The sequence below is a fragment of the Galleria mellonella genome, unplaced genomic scaffold (genome assembly GCF_026898425.1).
Source record: "Galleria mellonella isolate WM207_F2 unplaced genomic scaffold, CSIRO_AGI_GalMel_v1 utg184, whole genome shotgun sequence".
NCBI lineage: Eukaryota > Metazoa > Arthropoda > Insecta > Lepidoptera > Pyralidae > Galleria > Galleria mellonella.
In genome coordinates this window covers 11,106,605-11,125,306 of record NW_026442025.1, presented here as the reverse complement: position 1 = coordinate 11,125,306, position 18,702 = coordinate 11,106,605, and the positions used below count along the sequence as shown (strand labels likewise).

General features: G+C 32.5%; 1 protein-coding gene across 2 annotated transcripts; it reads left to right on the top strand.

Moving 5' to 3' along the window:
* Window positions 1-372: 372 nt before the first annotated feature.
* Window positions 373-18,292, top strand: LOC113515800 (GPI mannosyltransferase 3). 2 transcript variants are annotated; one of them, XM_052893711.1, is made up of 10 exons: window positions 373-424; window positions 783-1,054; window positions 1,362-1,584; window positions 3,446-3,593; window positions 3,941-4,069; window positions 4,682-4,834; window positions 5,648-5,749; window positions 6,649-6,828; window positions 7,725-7,956; window positions 13,805-18,292. In XM_052893711.1, the coding sequence occupies exons 2-10, from the start codon at window positions 791-793 to the stop codon at window positions 13,889-13,891; spliced, it is 1,518 nt and encodes a 505-aa protein (XP_052749671.1). In that variant the 5' UTR covers window positions 373-424; window positions 783-790; the 3' UTR covers window positions 13,892-18,292. The 2 variants fall into 2 exon arrangements, with proteins under 2 accessions (XP_052749671.1, XP_052749672.1); XM_052893712.1 differs by having other exon boundaries at window positions 402-531.
* The last annotated feature ends 410 nt before the right edge of the window (window positions 18,293-18,702 follow it).

The following is an 18,702-nucleotide window of genomic DNA, read 5'->3' as shown; positions in this document are numbered from 1 at the left end:
ATTATAATTTTATTGTAAGTAACATGAATATTAATAAAATTTTGTCAATATTGTGTTAATAAAAATTGCACTTTAATAAATTAATTTAACTGACATATATTTTCCGTAGTTCAGAACGGAACTACTTAATTTTTTTTTTTACAGTTGACAGACTAGTGTTGCCTATTCATTTAAAGATGCTATTGCCGGTAAATTTGTAAACTTTATCGATTTATTATATTATATTCCAATTCTCTTTATTATATAGTTACTTAAAATCATTAAATTAAAGAGTTTAGTAAAAATTATTCCTAAAAACATTAATGAACACAATCAATATAATATACCAAACATAAAATAATAGTCAAAGTTATGAATATAATAAATCGGCAACGATAACCGACAACACTACTTCGCGGTGGCGGCGGGTTTTGTAGTGTTTGAGGTTAGACAATTTATTATGAAAATATTGATATTTTGTTTATAGACGAAAGAATTTGTAGTCATAATAATATTATTTTAATTCCTATAATAATATTGAATCACAGTGTAGTAAGTAAATGGATCCATTCATTCATATTTAGCGTTAATTAGAAGGACGCTTTAGTTGACATTTTTTTCGTCAAACTTTATATCGCTTCAGAAACTCTTCTACTCTTTAAAATCTTATAAGAAAATATTGTTTAATGTTAAGAAGATAATAAATAAAATTTCAAGTCATATACTGTTTGATTACATACAAATTATGAGCACGTTATAGGTATCTATTTATAGCCTAGATACAAGTAACCTCTTTCATTTAGGCGGGAGAATGGCATTGGCAAAGGCGCTGAGACCACGCGAAGTGGTCTTGGTGATACTGTTTGTGAGGATCCTGTCGGTATTCCTGGTGCAAACGTGGTATGTACCAGATGAGTACTGGCAAACCTTGGAGGTAGCCCATAAACATGCGTTTGGATATGGAGCCCTAACTTGGGAATGGCAGAGAGGTATAAGAAACTATTTATATCCAAGTGTAGTAGCTGCTCTATACACATTACTGAAGTTGACTGGATTGGATCATCCCCAAGCTGTGGTATGTTTATTTATATTGATAACAAACTTTGAGATATTTTTTTAATTTACTCCTGAAGTTCATCATATTATTTATTAATATATTTATGAGTATTAGAAATTAACAGTCAATATGAATTTATTATCTTTTATAATACTTAATGTTATTTCTGTATAATTGCTAATCATAATTTAAATACTTAATATATTTTAATAAATTAAATGTCATTACATCTTTATAATGACATTTATTTATTATTATTTTATAATTAATTACATTAGTATTTATTATTATTTGAATTTGACAATATTTATTATTATTATTCTAGATTATCCTGCCTAGAATTCTTCAAGCCATTATCAGTACAGCTGCTGATTACAGCTTTTATAAATGGACTGGGCGCAAATGGGGACTCTTTCTTATCTTAACATCATGGTTCTGGTTCTACACTTCTGGAAGGACACTACTTCAGACCCTGGAGACTGCCTTTGTGGCTGTAGGCCTCTCTCTATTCCCATTTAAAGCGGGCAAAATGGGATATTATGAAAAAGGTATATAAGAATATAAGAATTTTTTTATATTATGAAATTTCATTTATAGGCAGTTATTTAAGGAGAATTGTGAAAAATGAGATATTTTAAAAAAAGGAATTCATATTACTTGTCATCCCTATATAATGGAAGTGTGAATATAATTCTGATCCAATATAGCATTTGTGATGACAAATGTCTGTATATAAAATTATTCCTGATATTTTTTTTTTTAATGGATGATAATGGAATGGTAACCCCACCCTCACTATTGGTATACACTGGAGGGGCACCAGTGAAGGATGATAGGTGAGGATGAAGCAGGTCAGTTAGCCCATTGTGACGAATTCAACAAGAATTGTTCGGTGGTTTCCAGGGGGAACCACGTGGAGGTTGACCTGATTGGGTATTTCTAGCAATGGGGCTGTCAAATTCCATTACTAACAATCCCTTTCCCCCTTATTCCTGATGATTGACTTCATGAAGTGGAATAAATTATACCTTTGTGTGGATTATTCTTAATAAATTCTTCACTCATTGATAGCATAAGAATATCTTAATGGATAATAATGGAATAGTGACTCCGTCTGCGCTATTGATATACACTTGTACACTGGCAGGGTACCAGTGAAAGATGATAGGTGAGGACCAAGCTGGTCAGTCGGCCCATCATGACAAATTTAAGAATAAATTAATCACAATGGTTTCCAGGGGGAACTGCATGGAGGTCGACCTAATTGGGTATATTGCTAGCAATTGGTTTGCTTGTTTAATTTTTTAAGAGATGTAGATTTTTGTATTAAATAAATAATTATAGCAGAGTTAAATTGTTGTAACATTTTGTATGGAGAAGAACATAGATTATTTTTGGATAACTAATACGAGGTTTGTCCGGAAAGTACGTATAAAAGTTTTTTAAAAATTTTATTTTACAATTATTCAGGTAAATCAATTTTATCCCCTTCAAAGTACTCCCCCTGTGACATAATGCACTTGTGCCAACGCCGTTTCCACTGTGAGAAGGCTCCTTGAAAGTCCTCTGGTTGTAGGTTTCTCAGCTGCCCCGTCGTAGCTTTTTTTATCTCATTTATGTCCCCCAAATGCCGCCCCCGAAGTACCAATTTGGTTTTTGGGAACAAGAAGAAGTCACACGGGGCCAAATCCGGCGAATAGGGGGGGTGTTCGGTCACCGTAATGGAATTTTTACTCAAAAACTCACGGAACGATCTTGGCGCAAATTTTTTTCATTTGAAGTTCGTTTCTTAGAATTTCGTGGACCACGGTTTTGCCCAAATTAAGCTCTTCAGCCACCTGTCTGACCGTTAAACGACGGTCCCCATTAACACAAGTTCGAATTCTTTCCACGTTTTCGTCGGAATGTGAAGTGGAAGGACGTCCTGAACGTGGGTCATCTTGAACGCTTTCTCGGCCCTCTCTGAATCTTTTTAGCCACTTGTGGACGGTTGGTTCCTTCACAGCATCATCCCCATAAACTGTTCTGAGATCGGCAAAAATTTCACGGCCATTCTTGCCGAGTTTCGAGAGAAACTTGATTACGACGCGCTGCTCTTCAACGGAAGCGGGCTCCATGCCGACGGGGTTTCGTTAAGAGGTAACTTCACAGATGGCGTGACAAGCCAGTTCGCACCGCACGGCGGTCAGACCAGAACTGAAGCATTGTTAGGGACATAAGGAAGGGGTCCTGCGCTTACCTGGCCTCCCCACTCCTCTTTCTCGCATTCCAGAACACTTTTATACGAACTTTCCGGACAGACCTCGTACTTATATAATTATTCTGAATAAATTTAGTGATTTTGCAAATAGGAGACTTTTGGAGGCAGTAAATAAATGTATAAAGTAATGAAAGTGTCTTGTTGAACAGAGAATAACAAGTGGGTGTGGTTTGCGTGCATATCGGTATTTGTACGGCCGACTTCGGCACCACTGTGGTTCGTCTTAGGCATCTACAACGTGGTGACCACCAACCAGGGTCGTCTCAAGCTACTCCTGCGCACCTATCTGCCTATTGCGTAAGATTTTTTTTACAATAAAATTTAAATGTATAAAAAGAACCATCTAAATTGGTTTACAATTGACAAAAAAAGTTTTTTTCAATTGTACATTTTAGAGACCCCATTCGTCTCAAATATCTTGGAATTTGAGAGAAATCTTTGGGACTCTAGTCTCACTACCTAAAACTTCATGGTATTCCATCTCATAATAATGCCAGTATTTTTACTTTTACATTCAAACATGATGTATACTATTTTGTCATGATCGTATCAATTGCTTCAGAAGCATTCTTACATTATTATATTTAAATATGTAATTCAATAAATAATTCATTTAAATAAATAAGTTATATTTTCTTCAACAGTTTAATAAGTGGCGGAGCCCTAGTAGCACTGGACTCCTACTTCTATGGTAGACTCGTTGTGACGCCATGGGAATTCTTCAGATTCAACGTATTGTATGACGTGGCTTCCTTCTATGGACAACATCCTTGGTAATTATTATAATACATTGTATGACAAGTTGATGATCCAAAAATATCCAGACTAACTCACAATCTCTACGATTGTGAGTTAGTCTGGATATTTTTGGATGTTTAGATATTTTTGTTACATCATTTTTAAACAATTGTGTTAAAAATGTATATATGTCAAGTATGGTATTTTCCTTTCAAACACATGATACGAAAATAACAAAACCCTAATTAAGTGATTTAAAAATATAACAAGAAAGCTTACAATGAAAATAAAAATTATAATACAGAAAAAATAATAAAATTAATAACTATACAGTAATTTTTGTGTCGATTTTTGAGTAAAATTTTGAAGAAGGCTTGAATTTACTGCATCTAATATTGATATATATATATATATATATATATATATATATATATATATATATATATATATATAATAAAATAGTAACTATTGAGTTTCTTGCGGGCTCTTCTCAGCACATAACAACTTACCAAACTTTGCAGTAGATTGGACACAAAAAAAGACCATTTAAATGTGCTTGATAACAAGTATATTTGAATAAAGATGATTCGAATTTGAATTAGTATTATTGCATATATTAAAGTTCAAATGTATTTTTCGTATTGCAGGCACTGGTACATCACACAAGGGCTACCAGCCGTGCTGGGAGTGAACGTGCTGCCAGTTCTCGCCTCGATGTACGCGATACTCCGCCGCCCTAAAGAACACAAGATTGGTCTACTATTGTTGGTTGCGGCCACTTTGTATGTGGCGCTTTATAGGTGGGTTTGTTTTTGCAAATTTATTTATTCCTTATTGACCATATTAAAAAAAATGTCTAGTAAAAAAGGCGGACTTAATACTATATATAGCATTCTCTCCCAGTAAACGTTTGGCAAAACCGAAATGTAATTATGCAGTGAAAAAATTGAAAATTGATTTAGATAAATAATTACATGTACATATCGATATTGACTTACAAATCACAACACATACAATGGAGAACTACTGCACATTATGATTATAAAAATATACATACATAAATATTCTTTTTATTTACTTTTTTTATATTTAATACTTGCAAGTATATGTCGCTTTGCTGTGTTTTTGGTCACAAAAAATGGGTCAATAAGTAACCTCATCAACAATAAACTTTACTAATAGTAACCTTATCAGCAATAAGAACTGTTAAAATCGATTTTATTATTTCAGCCGTTAACTGTCCACTGCTGGACATAAGCCTTTCCCATAAGGGGAGTCTTGCCAGTAGATGCCACGCTTGGCAGGCGGGTTAGCAACCGCAGTTAGGTTTTTAGAGATGTTTCAAGAGAGACGCTCCTGCCCATCCCTCGTCCTCCCTTAATTGCCTCTTACGTCACCCACGGGAAAGGTAGGGGCGGCCCATTCTATGCCGGGGCACACACAAAATTGATTTAGACATGCTGAAATAATACATAACATACACAAAATAAAGTACAGGCAAATTGGGTACTTCTTCCTTTTAGATCAAATAAAAATCAGTTTTCATTTTGTAGGTACTTTATATTCACACATAGCAATATAGTTATTAACTTTAGAATGATATTTCTTTTCAGTTTCATATCACACAAAGAGTTTCGGTTCATGCTACCCCTACTGCCGATTCTGTTGTACCTGGCACAAGATGTTATTGCCCCATGGAGCCGGAAAGCGAAAAAGTAAGTTAAACGCAATTCCTTTGTCTAAGAAGTCTGTATTGTCATTGTCGAAAAGGTAAATGTGTATCTGTAAAAAGAAGTGTCTGTTTTAATTGTTTACTCTGTGAACTATTACAAAAATGAAGGAATGTCTGTATTGAGATTGCTGTGCTGTTCCTTGTATATATATTTTGAAACAATGAATATTCATTTAATTAATAGTGTTGATAAAAAGTCTATAAAGCATATGTTACTATACTATACATTTATATAACAGCATATTTGTAAACCATATGGGCACATTTATTTTTAATCTTCGTTCAAACATAGACTTCTCCTTAACCCTTAAAAGCCTGATTTTTTGAATGAAATTAAAAAATATATAAGTGTACTCTTTACTGTGTTTACTAATAGGGAAAAATAGTAAAAAAATCAAAACGATATTTTTATATATTTATTTTGAAAAAAACATTTGGTAACATATAAACAGCCAAATATTAAAATAAAATCGATTGTAGGCGCCCAATGCGATTTATAACCCCGGTATCAAATTTGAAACTTCAGGTATTTAAGGGTTAATGGGGGGTTTTGCTAACAGTTGCCACGTTTGGCAGTCGGACAGGCAACCGCAGTTAGATTTTGGTGATGTTTAAAGAGGGACGTTGCTACTCATTCTTCCATTCTCTTAGTCAACTCTTATAAATCCCACGAGTAACAGGTGGCTTATTCTGTGCCGGGACCTTATGGGGAAGGTCTATGTTCAGCAGTGGACCGTTAATGGCTCATATAATAATATAGCTACATTGTCAGCTTGTAACATAGCCTATATTTTCGAAATTTCTGTCTAACCCGTGCAGAGCCGGGGCGGCTTGCTAGTTTATAATATATAACTTATAGTAACCTAAAATTATATTTGACAGATGGCAACTATACATAGTGGCGGGTGTAATCCTGGTAGGCAACGCTGTGCCCGCGCTCTACTTCGGCTACGTACACCAGGCCGCCACAGTGAAAGTGGTGCCGCTCCTGCGGGACGCTGTTCCTCACAACAGATCCTCCATCGCCTTCCTGATGCCTTGCCACTCGACGCCGCTCTACAGGTCGTTACATCAATTAATGAATTCCATATTGTTCAACCCTCCTGGTAGGGGGAGAAGGATTGTTAATAATGGAGACTAAGTGCCCCATTGCTAGAAATATATCCAACCAGGTCGACCTCCATGTGGTCCCCCCCTGAAAACCATCGTGCTGAATTCCAAGTGTGATTCTTAATCACGATAAGCTAGTATTAATATAGCCCTCATTGGTGCTGTAACCAATACTGTTAGCGTAGGTCGGGTTACCATTTCATCATCACCCATTGAAACAAAAAACCTTCTGGTAAAAGTACATGTCTATTAGTGATGTAACTAAAGTGCAAGATGTATGGGATTAAAGTAATTTATAGTTTTTTTTGATGGGTGAAAGTGGTATTTACCATTCTCCCAGTCGCCAATGTGATTGTGATCGATTTACATTAAATTTTAGTCTTGACATTTAATAAAAAATATTATTAAATCTAACGTTATATACACAAAAATTTATAATTGATTCGAAAATTATGATGTACCCCTACTGTTTATAATAATTTATATGCTTTTAAATATTTGTACGTTGTAAACAGCAGAATATAATGGGATTTTATTTACTACTGTCATCTTGTTTCTACCATATTGTAACAAATAAATAAATAATTATTATTATAAAAACAAATAATGCTATATGCTAACACTAACTTTAGCTTTATTTAATTAACACTGTTTTATTTATTATACTGGAACGCTAATGCCTCTGCCTTGAGGAGGTGGGCATTGACAGTCACGATACAGTGATTTTAACTAACGTAGCTGTTATCGTACACTACACTACACAACTTTTATAATGTGTAACAAAGTTTTTGTGGTTCCAATAAATAAATGTCATTATTATTATGTAATAATTGTTTACGATTGTACAGCCACCTCCACATAAACGTGACGACCCGCTACCTGAACTGCGACCCGCCGATCGACAAAGTGGGCGAGACGCACGAATCGGAGGCGTTCTTCAACAACCCGCTGCGGTGGTGGCGCGCCGAGTACTCGACGCGGGCCACGCCCACGCTGCTGGTGATGTTCGACCGGCTGCGCGGCCGGCTCGACGCGCCGCTGGCTGCCTACACGCTGCTGCATCAGCTCCCGCACACGCAGGTCACTTGCTCTATTCATTCGTCATCATCAACTTCCTACCCTTATCCTAATTATTATTTGGAGTCGGCGTAATATGTTTTCATCCATATTACAAAAAGATTTGGCTTATAGTTTTACGACCGGCCACCTGTCTGACGACAACCCTCTTTGGGAAGTTTACTTATTCATACGACGCCATTTTTTTTTATTATATTATTTTCAGGAAGAGATTGCTTAGCGATAAGGCCGCCTTTTATATCACTTCTCATTTAACTGTATTTACTATTTTATAAATGGTGCTATAAAGTGTAAAATAAATAAATTAATACATCAGCCCTTAACTGTCCGCTGGAAATAGGCCTCCCTCATACGCTTTTATATATATATATGGTACTGCTCATGTCAATAGGCGACGGTTACCACTTTTCATCAGTTAGGCCGTCAGCTTGTTTGCCATTCTAAGTTGTATAAAAAAGATGCTTAGTTCCACACATATAGTTGTTTTTGACTTATAACAGTGTTATTTAGTCAGTTTAAACTGTAAATCTAGAATCAGATCCAGAATGATGTAATGCTGGGTTTATTATTTTGAGTCATAAACTTGCCTTATAATCATCTATCTAAAAATGCTTGGTAAATACTAGAAGTCATACGATCATTAGGGGTATCATAAGCCTTAAACTGTATTCAGTAATGTCAACTTAATAGCCGTGGATTGTTTATTGTATTGTATAAATTCTAACTAAATTCATTCGAGATTAGAAGGATAACATCAGCAAATAAAACTATCTTATATTCGTATATGGGGTCAGCTAAGCTGTTGCACGTCAACCCATTGAGATCTTTTGTGCTTCCCCCTGCCTTATACCATCATTTCATAGATCCTTTGTGTTACCTTGACGATATCCCGCGGTTTAAGATATCTGTAGTCCCCTGGTTCTGGATAAGCCGTTCCCAGTAGACTCATACGCATACTTGCCAACGAATCGCAGTTGCATATCAAGTGTTCAAAAAATAAAACTATACTTACAGTTTACCAACACGTTATATGTATTTTAAATTCATCAACAAATTTAAGTCGTTATCGATAACAAAACTTTACTCCGCTATGAAGCGTACAATATGACTGACTGGCGCCATTATATCATCTGCCACTTTTTAAAATATCTTTATTTTTTTTATACAACTTAGAATGGCAAACAAGCTGACGGCCCAGCTGATGGAAAGCGGTAACCGTCGCCTATAGACATTAGCAGTACCATGGACATAACAGAGAATACTGTTTATAGTACACTTCTTAATTAAAGAAACTAAATTTAACAATGTAACCAGGTGAAGAGTTATTATTAAATGTACAATAATATATTATTTATTATGAATGTTGACAGTAATATTTACGGCTATTAGTGACGGTCACTGAAAAAGAAATAGTTCTTAATTAGAATATAGTTCTTCTATTGTTTTGCAGTTGTCTAAAATTTGTATCGAATATACGTTGATACGGAAGTAATTTTTTATTGTATTATTTCGTAAAATCACAGGTTATGGGCTAGTTTTTGCGTTTCTGCGCGTAAAATAAATAAAATTGGTAAGAAATAAAATATATATTAAAAAAAGTAAAAGTAAAAAAAGAAAAATTTCGATCTGAAAATGGCCGTTGAAACAGCAGAAGAAATCCACCGAGTCACTATTTTAGATGATGTAACATCATTTCAGTTATGGAAATTCGAATTTAGGATTCTGCTGGAAGCGAAAGGATTGATACAATATATAGACAACGTAAATATAAAACTAGAAAGCGAACAATCGAATAAAGATGCTTTGACTAAGCACATCATCCTTCAAACAGTATCAAAAAAATATAAAACACAACTATTTGATTGTACGACTGCTTATGAAATGTATAAAGTACTAAGCGATTTATTCGAAGGATCGGAAGAACGAAAAAAGATGAGTTTGTTACAAGATTTCTATAATTATAAATTTGAAAATGATATGACAATGGATGAAAATTTCTCAAGATTTGAAAATTTGGTTCATAGATTAAAACAACTAAAAATGCCCTTTGATGATGCGTTAGTAGAATCCAAAATATTAAACATATTTTCGAATATTGACTCATACCAACCGTTTGTAACTGCGTGGGAAAGTACTCCTAAAGAAGAAAGAACATTAAAAAATTTAAGATTGAGATTAGTAAAAGAAGAAGAAAGGAAGAAGGAGAGTGTGCAATCAGTGGCCTTAGTTGCTGGAAATAAAGGTAGAATGCTGAAAAAAGAAGGTAATAATAGACAGACAATAACCTCGCATTCTTCTAATAGGTGTTTTAAATGTAATAAGTTCGGTCATATAGCAAAATTTTGTAGAAATTCTTTATACTGTAAAATTTGTAAGAAAACTAACCACAAAGAGATTGTTTTTTTAAAAAAAATAAGTACGATAATAATGTTGCTTTTTTATCCTCTAGCCGTAATACAATTAAAATGTCAGAAAGTTTTGTTCTCGACTCTGGTTGTACTGTACATATGGTCAATGACAAAACTTTACTTTCTAATATCAAACCTAAGACTATTGATGTTGGTATAGCTAAGAAAGATGTTAGTATGAAGTCACAATATGTAGGTGATTTTATTGGAACTAAATGTGATGTAACAAATGTATTATGTGTGCCGGATCTTTCGCGTAATTTATTATCTGTTCCAGAGATTGTTAGGAATGGTGGTTCCGTTCTATTTAATAAACATGGTGTAGAGATTCGCAGCAATGGTAAAGTAATAACTGGTAAGAAAGAAGACTCAGGTTTATTTGTAGTTAAATTAGAAAAAGAAGTAAAAATGGAAGAACAAGTATATTTATTAAAGGAAAATGATAATTCTGCAGAAAATTGGCATAGAAAATTAGGACATCCAGGTGAGAATATTTTAAAAATTTTACCTAATGTAGCGGATGGTGTAAAAATAGAAAATGAGGAAGGTATGAAGGCAAGTTGTGAAGTATGTATAAAAGCTAAACAAACTAGATTGCCTTTCAATACCGTAAGAACTAGAGCCAGCAGAAAACTAGAAATATTACATACAGATGTTTGTGGTCCTTTTGAGATGGAAACGTGGAATGGTAATAGATATTTCTTAACTGTTTTGGATGACTATATCCATTACACTAAGGTTTTTCTACTAAAATTTAAAAGCGAGGTTCCTACTTGTTTAAAGAATTTTATTGCAGAAGCAGAACGTGAAACCAACTTGAAAGTTGTGACAGTTCGTTGTGACAATGGTGGCGAGTACACTTCAAATAATTTTAGAATGTATTGTAAGGAAAAAGGAATAAAACTAGATTACTCAATACCATATTATCCTCAATTAAACGGTAAAGCCGAACGTTTAAATAGAACCTTAAATGAAAAAATCCGTTCATTGCTGTTTATGGCTGAAATGGAAAAAGAAATGTGGGGTGAAGCTCTTTATTGTAGCGTATACTTACTCAATAGACTACCAAGTGAGTCTATAAATAATAAAACTCCTTTCGAACTATGGAATGGAAAGATACCAAATCTTTCGTATATTCGTGAATTTGGGTGTGATGCCTTCGCTAAAAAATTGCCATCAAGTAAAAAATTGGAAACCAGAGCAATAAAATATAGGATGATCGGATATACAAATAACGGATACAGACTTTGGGACGAAGTTATTAGAAAAGTTATAGTTGCGAGAGATATCACATTCGTAAAAAGAAATAGTAAAAATATAAACACCGAAATAATTACAAAACCAGAAACTATTAATGTAAAAGTCTATTCAAATAACCAAGATAATCAAATTAAAGAAGTAATACCACAAGAAGAAAAAGAGGCAGAGAAAAGAATTTCAGAAGAAACGGGACAAAAAGAGGCTGAAGAAATAATAATAACATCAAAAAGAACTAAAAAATTACCAGAAAAATACAAGGATTATGTTTTGCTTACTTACGAAGAAGCGTTGAAAAGTTCTGAAAAAGAACAATGGGAAAAGGCTATAGAAAGTGAACTGAATTCTTTACAAGAAAATAATGTTTGGAAAATAGTAGATAAAACAGAGACGATAGGACATAAAATACTTTCTAATAAATGGGTGTTCAGAATTAAAGAAAACGGAAAACATAAAGCCAGACTAGTAGTTAGAGGAAATGAACAACAAGAGGTAGATTATGATGATATATTTAGTCCAGTTGCATCTCAAAATGCTATTAAAACTTTGTTTGCTATAGCCGCAGCCAAGAACTACAAATTAATGACGTTCGATGTAAAAACAGCGTTTCTTAATGGAAATTTAAGGGAAGACGAGCAAGTTTTCATGAAAATTCCTAAGGGAGTACAATATGATTCAAAAAATAAAGTTTGTAAGTTATTGAAGTCATTATACGGACTTAGACAGTCTCCTAAAAGATGGTATGAAAAGTTCAATGAAAAAATAAAAGAATTAGGATTTGACCAATTAAAAAATGAGCCATGTATATATAAAAACCAAGATGCGTCAATTTTATTAGCTATTTATGTTGATGATGGAGTAGTAATTGGTAAAACAGAAGAATTAACGCAATTGCTACGTAAATTGAATGAGAAATTTGAGATTACGTCTTATAATGAACCCTCTTTGTATTTAGGTATGGAGTTAAAAGTAAATGAAGTAGGTTGGCATTTGACTCAAACTGAATATACAAAAACACTTTTAAAAAAGTTTAATATGGATAAATGTAAACCAGTTCCCACACCCGTAGGAGAGGGTAAAATAGAGTCAGATGGAGAAATAGAGTACTATGGAGAAGAAAAATCAAATTATCCTTATAGAGAAGCCGTAGGAAGTCTCTTGTATTTATCGACCAGAACTCGGCCAGATATAGCATTTGCTGTTAGTAAAGCTAGTAGGTGTATGGAGAATCCTGAAAAGAAGGATATAATTGCCATAAAAAGAATTTTTAGATATCTTTCTGGTACTTTAGAAGAAGGTTTGTGCTACAAATTCGGTTCAGATCTAAAACTTACCGCTTTCTGTGATTCAGATTATGCGAGCGATCTTAAAACAAGGCGTAGTACAACGGGCTATGTTTTAATGATGTCAGGTGGTCCTATTTCATGGTGCTCTAGACGACAGCCAATTGTATCGTTATCTTCTACAGAAGCAGAATTTATATCTGCAGCTGAATGTTGTAAGGAGGCTATGTTTATAAAATCTCTTCTTAAAGATCTGAATATTGATATAAAACTTTCATTTCATATTGACAATCAGAGCGCTATTGCATTAATTAAAAATGGTGTGTTTAATAAGAGGTCCAAGCACATAGACGTTCGTTATCATTATATACACGAGTTGTATCAACATAATGAATTTAGCATTACCTATTGTCCAACAGAAATACAAATTGCAGATATATTTACAAAAGCATTGAATAAAATAAAATTTAACAAACATAAAAGTTTATTGATCTCAAGTATTTGCTAAGTTTGTTATTTAATATTGTTTTTGTCATTATAGTAATGTAACTTCTTAAATATATTAATTATACTTGTATTAAGTTGTGCTAATTCGTAAAAAGTTAAACTGTCATGTGAAAAGTGTGACATTTATTGTAATAGTAAAATGTATGTTTATCTGTTATAATTTTCACGTAAACGTAAAAATTAGGAGAGGGTGAAAAAGAAATAGTTCTTAATTAGAATATAGTTCTTCTATTGTTTTGCAGTTGTCTAAAATTTGTATCGAATATACGTTGATACGGAAGTAATTTTTTATTGTATTATTTCGTAAAATCACAGTCACCATAAACTATTAACTGGAGAGTCAACTTGTTTGTCATTTTATGTAGTATAAATTTTTTTTGTATGTTTTGTTCACAGTTCCCAGAAGGAGAGGTGGGTGAAAATGTACTCGTGTACCGGAAAGTGGAGTCTCAACCAAAGCTGCGCGCCGACGAGGTGGTCTAACGAACAAACGAGCATAGAACTGTTAGTAAAATCTGTGCCCTTAGTATCTAGAGTTGCATATTGACAATATAAGCAATAAGACGAAACTCAATAGGGTTCGATACGTAAAACGGACTTTTAGTCTTGTCTCTTTCTCACTTATACGATTTCACCCGTGGATCGAAAGAGAACGACCCGAATATTCGCGTTACGCGTTCACAATCGACTTATTTAAAGTATAAATCATATTCGGTGGCATCAGATGTTCCGCGTGTGGTAGAGTGAGAGGTAAGTACTATAAGCTGTTTTTTATCTCATTCTTTATCCCAGTACAATATTTGCTAATATATCCAGATACAAAAGACTCCAAATTTAAATTGCACAATAAAAATAGAGAAATAATTAATATTTTCTATTAAAATGTGTTTATTAAATTTTTCTCGTCATGATTAGTGATTGACTATCGAGTAATGGATATATCATATTACAATTTATTGATAGTATGGCTAAAGATAAAGTTTCGTTATACCTACTTATAAAAAAGGACAAGAAAAAAGTGTTCTTTTTTGTTGTCTTTTGTAGAACCGAACCGGAATTTACCGGTTTATGACATGTATCGGTTCTTCTTAAAAATTTTGTAGATTGCAGCCACATATAAATAAAAATTGTTACATTTTTTATATTAAAAGATTAATAGGATAACAAATTTTGATATAAAAAAGACATTTAATATATTATCATTTAGCCCACATAATTTTTTTTTTTTTCTTTTTTACATATTGTAGATACTAATAACATGTTCCGAATTTAAAATTGAATGAAATTTAAGCTTTATGAACATGATAAACTCTACTATTCGTAATATGACCAGTGTTATTGTGCAATTTAAAACGATATTTAACTTTTTTTATTTACATACGACTTATCTAATTAATTAGATATTATTATAAGTTTGACTAAATGGGAATATGGCCCCATTTGTTCATGTGTTCGAATAATATATTTACATTTTTATAGAATGTATATAAAATAATTGAAATTTTTGTGTGTAAGAGTTGTACTATATTATAAGGAGTGGGCGTTACGAATCATACATACATACATGTAACCACAAAATAAATAAATGATAATTAAAACAGTCTATTATACAAAGTGTAAGGGGCAGGTTAAAAAAAACTGAAACAGTCAAATTCTTTTCGGAAAATATCTAATTTTTATTCTTTTAAAATCATGTAATCTTATGATATTATATCATAAAATATAGGAATAATAATAATTATAGTGAAATACTATAGAATAAATATAAAAATCCTACCGCAATGTACGGAATTCGTTGTGTAAGGTCAACACCGCAAGCGTAAGAAAAACTACCTACGAAGAAGCGCCGTTGATCGCGCGACGTAGATATACCACGTCACGTAGAGTACAGTACATTGTAAAATTTCAAATACATTGCGCGGCGTCAAATCTAAGAATCGTTAATTATACGCATGGGAGGTATCATGGGCGAAACAGTATACTCTGTTATGTCTATGGTACTGCTCATGTGTATAGGCGACGTCAGCTTATTTGCCATTCTAAGTTGTATAAAAAAAAAGCTTAGAATATAAATTTAATAGCAACTGCGTACATTTTTTAATACGATTTTGTGGTTATTGTGTAAGTATGCTTATGAATATAATTAGATTTTATTAGAATGATTTACTAAGGTAATTGATTATTACTGCCACATCTAGGTTTTCTTAGTGTAATAAAAAAAAAATAACGGACTGCGTTTTTCAAGATGGACCACCATCCTTTTATATGTTTTTTTAATTTAAATGTAATATAAATGTTATGTCAGCAATTATAATAGCATTATTAACAAAATATGAAGTGCCACTTTGGCATCACAGTATATACTGTGATGTCCTAATAATTGTTCAATTCTATTAGCGCCATTGTCTCTTAAACTTAATAGAAAGTTAATAGTCCTAGATAAATACAAATCATGGCCGTAGCGAGGGTCAGGGGGGTATTGAGGGGCAATGCCCTAGCTTAAAATGAAAGGCTCCAAGAAAATTAGACAGATTCGCTTTTTCGAAGTCAATTATGGCTTTTGCCTTACTAAAAAGTTTTTTCCCTACCATAAATTTGGATTTAGCCACGGCCCTGGTACAAATCTATTGGTATCTCGATTTATTCATAGCTATCGTTCATATCTTTCAAGGCAAGAATGAACAGACGTTATAATAAACTTTTATTTATAATAATTCTATCCATAAATTCGTTTGTCATTTATCTAGGGAGATACTTAATTTTTCCTGGTAGAAAATTATCAATGTCGACATAGTATTGACCATATCGTATGGCATATATACGTCGATGACTTCTATTTAATAAAAAAATAATTTTAATTTGTGTGTATGTGTGTGTGTGTGTATAAAAATATTTTCATACTTGTCTGCCGTTGTTGTTCTTGTATCCATGACTGAGATTCCCTTGTTCGAGTACAATATATTTTATACATACATAATATATATATATATATATATATATATATATATATATATATATATATATATATATATATATATATATATATATATTTGATTAGTTTATGACCTTGCCAAAGTTAGTACTTCCTATATTTACTAACAATTGCGTAGTTTGAATAGTTTATATTATATTACAATTTTTATATTGAATGGAATAAACAAGATATTTCGTTTGTGATACTACCACCGAAAATTAAATTGTGCTGTCTTGTCTACATTTATTTTATAAACTGTTTCTGAATTTCAAAGATCAATTATGGCAGTATACAGTATATGTTCTTTGATTATGTATTAGTGATTATAAAAAAAAATATTGTTTATTGAAATATTAAAATAAACCGTCGTGAAATGGGTAAAATGGTTAATTTTTTTTTTATTTTCACATTAAATATATCAATATATCCCTTCTTTGCATGATTTTTTTTATTGGTGAAATAAATCAAGGTGATATAATTCATGTTCAGAATTAAAGGAAATATGGAAAAAAAAATTTGACAGGTAAGGTTTTTTTTTTCTGCAATGGACATTAAAAAGGTATTCAGACACGATCAACTTAAAGTGAAATTGTTCTTTTATGTAATTTTTGGGCATTCAATGTTATGATGGAAATTTCCACTATTATGCAAGGAAGGGATATAAGCGGTAACATTATATGAAGTAGATTCACTATTATAATTTTGTAAGTTATAAACAAAACAATGGAATCCAAAGTAGAATATAATTATTTATAATTAATTAATGTATATGCAATAATTTTTTGATTTCTTATTTTATAGTGTATTTTATTTTTCATAAATTTAGATTATTGTGTATACTATTGCCTTGCTCAAATATAAAGACAAAGTATATTTAAGATCTCCTAGTAAATTGTCTTTAATAGTAAATAACAACATGCAATAAATAATACATGTTTGTGAGTGTTGATTGACACCTATTGCACTGTCATTATTTCTGATGATTGTTGCATTTACATACATCAATGTGATGTGCCAGTGATCATTACGACATATCAGTGCCACGGTCATGTATACCTTGCTGTAGAAATACAAACAAATCTAATGCCTGCCGCTCTAATTCTACGCAGGGCAATATCCAACCGCTTCCCGAATGGCAAATCTATCGATAGAATCGTTATCACGAGCGAGTCGTGTGATGGAATAATGAGATGGCTATATTTGCTGTCTTGTTCTTTTTCATGTAAGCGCTGATTGAAACGGTTCTCTCTATAGATTCGTTTATCTTGCATCTAGAGGGGTAGACTATGTAATCCGTAAATAGTTTGCGATTGCTAACAATTGCTTCATATTTGCTACCATTCTATATTTCTGAAATGTTTTATATGACTTACAAGCGATTAGCGAGTGAATGTTGGTGCTGCCTCTGTAGGATGATTTAGGAACTAAAATTATTAATATAGATTAGTGTCTATTGTTTCTCCAAAAGTTGTATTTGCCTTAATCAAATTAAGATGTGTTTTGATATTAATGTGTTTTACAATAAAAGGTATTTTCATACGTCCTGTCTGCTAATGGAGTAAGCAGAAATAATAGAACGCTTACCGTCTTACCACAAAATATTTTAAAACGCTGCTTTTCTTATTGTAATAAATTTTAAATGTTTTATTTAAAAAAATATATTTTTCGTTTATATACAACCAGATGCTAGACTTGTTTTTGCTGTAAAACATCTAAACAAGAATCGTTTATGACAAGTTTAACTATTTTGTAGTAAGACGGCTTTATTCAATCTCGCTAGACAGAAATACATTAAGTATGAATCGTGTCCGTGGTACTCGTAAATATTGATAGTGCAATGGGTTCTTTAGATGTTTTGATATCTGGAACTAATGAAATACATTTAAGGATTCTTACATACTAGCAACACTACTTTCGGCGCTGCTGTCGCCGGGTTGAAGTGTTGCTTGTCTGTTAATCTTAAATAATATATATTTTTAAAATCTCTATTATGAGACCTCTTACCTACTAATGGTATTCTATCAGTAGAGGTAGTGAAGGAATGCTCGTTTGTGAGAGTCCTAAGTTCTTTAATTTGTCTGATTATGTATGAATAAGCAAAAGTATTTTTAAATTTGACCTTTTAGATGCTCTTAAACAAATGCATTTACACGGATGTATTTATTTTATGTAATTTACATAATATTATAATTAATTCTTTAACTTTACTATTGCATATTGATTTATTTGTCTTAACTCACAAACAGTATGTATTGTTACATTTTGAGCTATCAAATAGGTAAATAGTGTTGTTTTCTAGTAAGTTAATTACAAATTGTCT

Excerpts from the sequence above, each read along its gene's own strand:
- LOC113515800 (XM_052893711.1), top strand. The coding sequence starts at position 791 with ATGGCATTGGCAAAGGCGCTGAGACCACGCGAAGTGGTCTTGGTGATA. Across the intron at positions 3,594-3,940 it reads CGCACCTATCTGCCTATTGC|TTTAATAAGTGGCGGAGCCC; the intron begins GTAAGATTTTTT and ends TTTCTTCAACAG. Across the intron at positions 4,070-4,681 it reads TTCTATGGACAACATCCTTG|GCACTGGTACATCACACAAG; the intron begins GTAATTATTATA and ends TTCGTATTGCAG.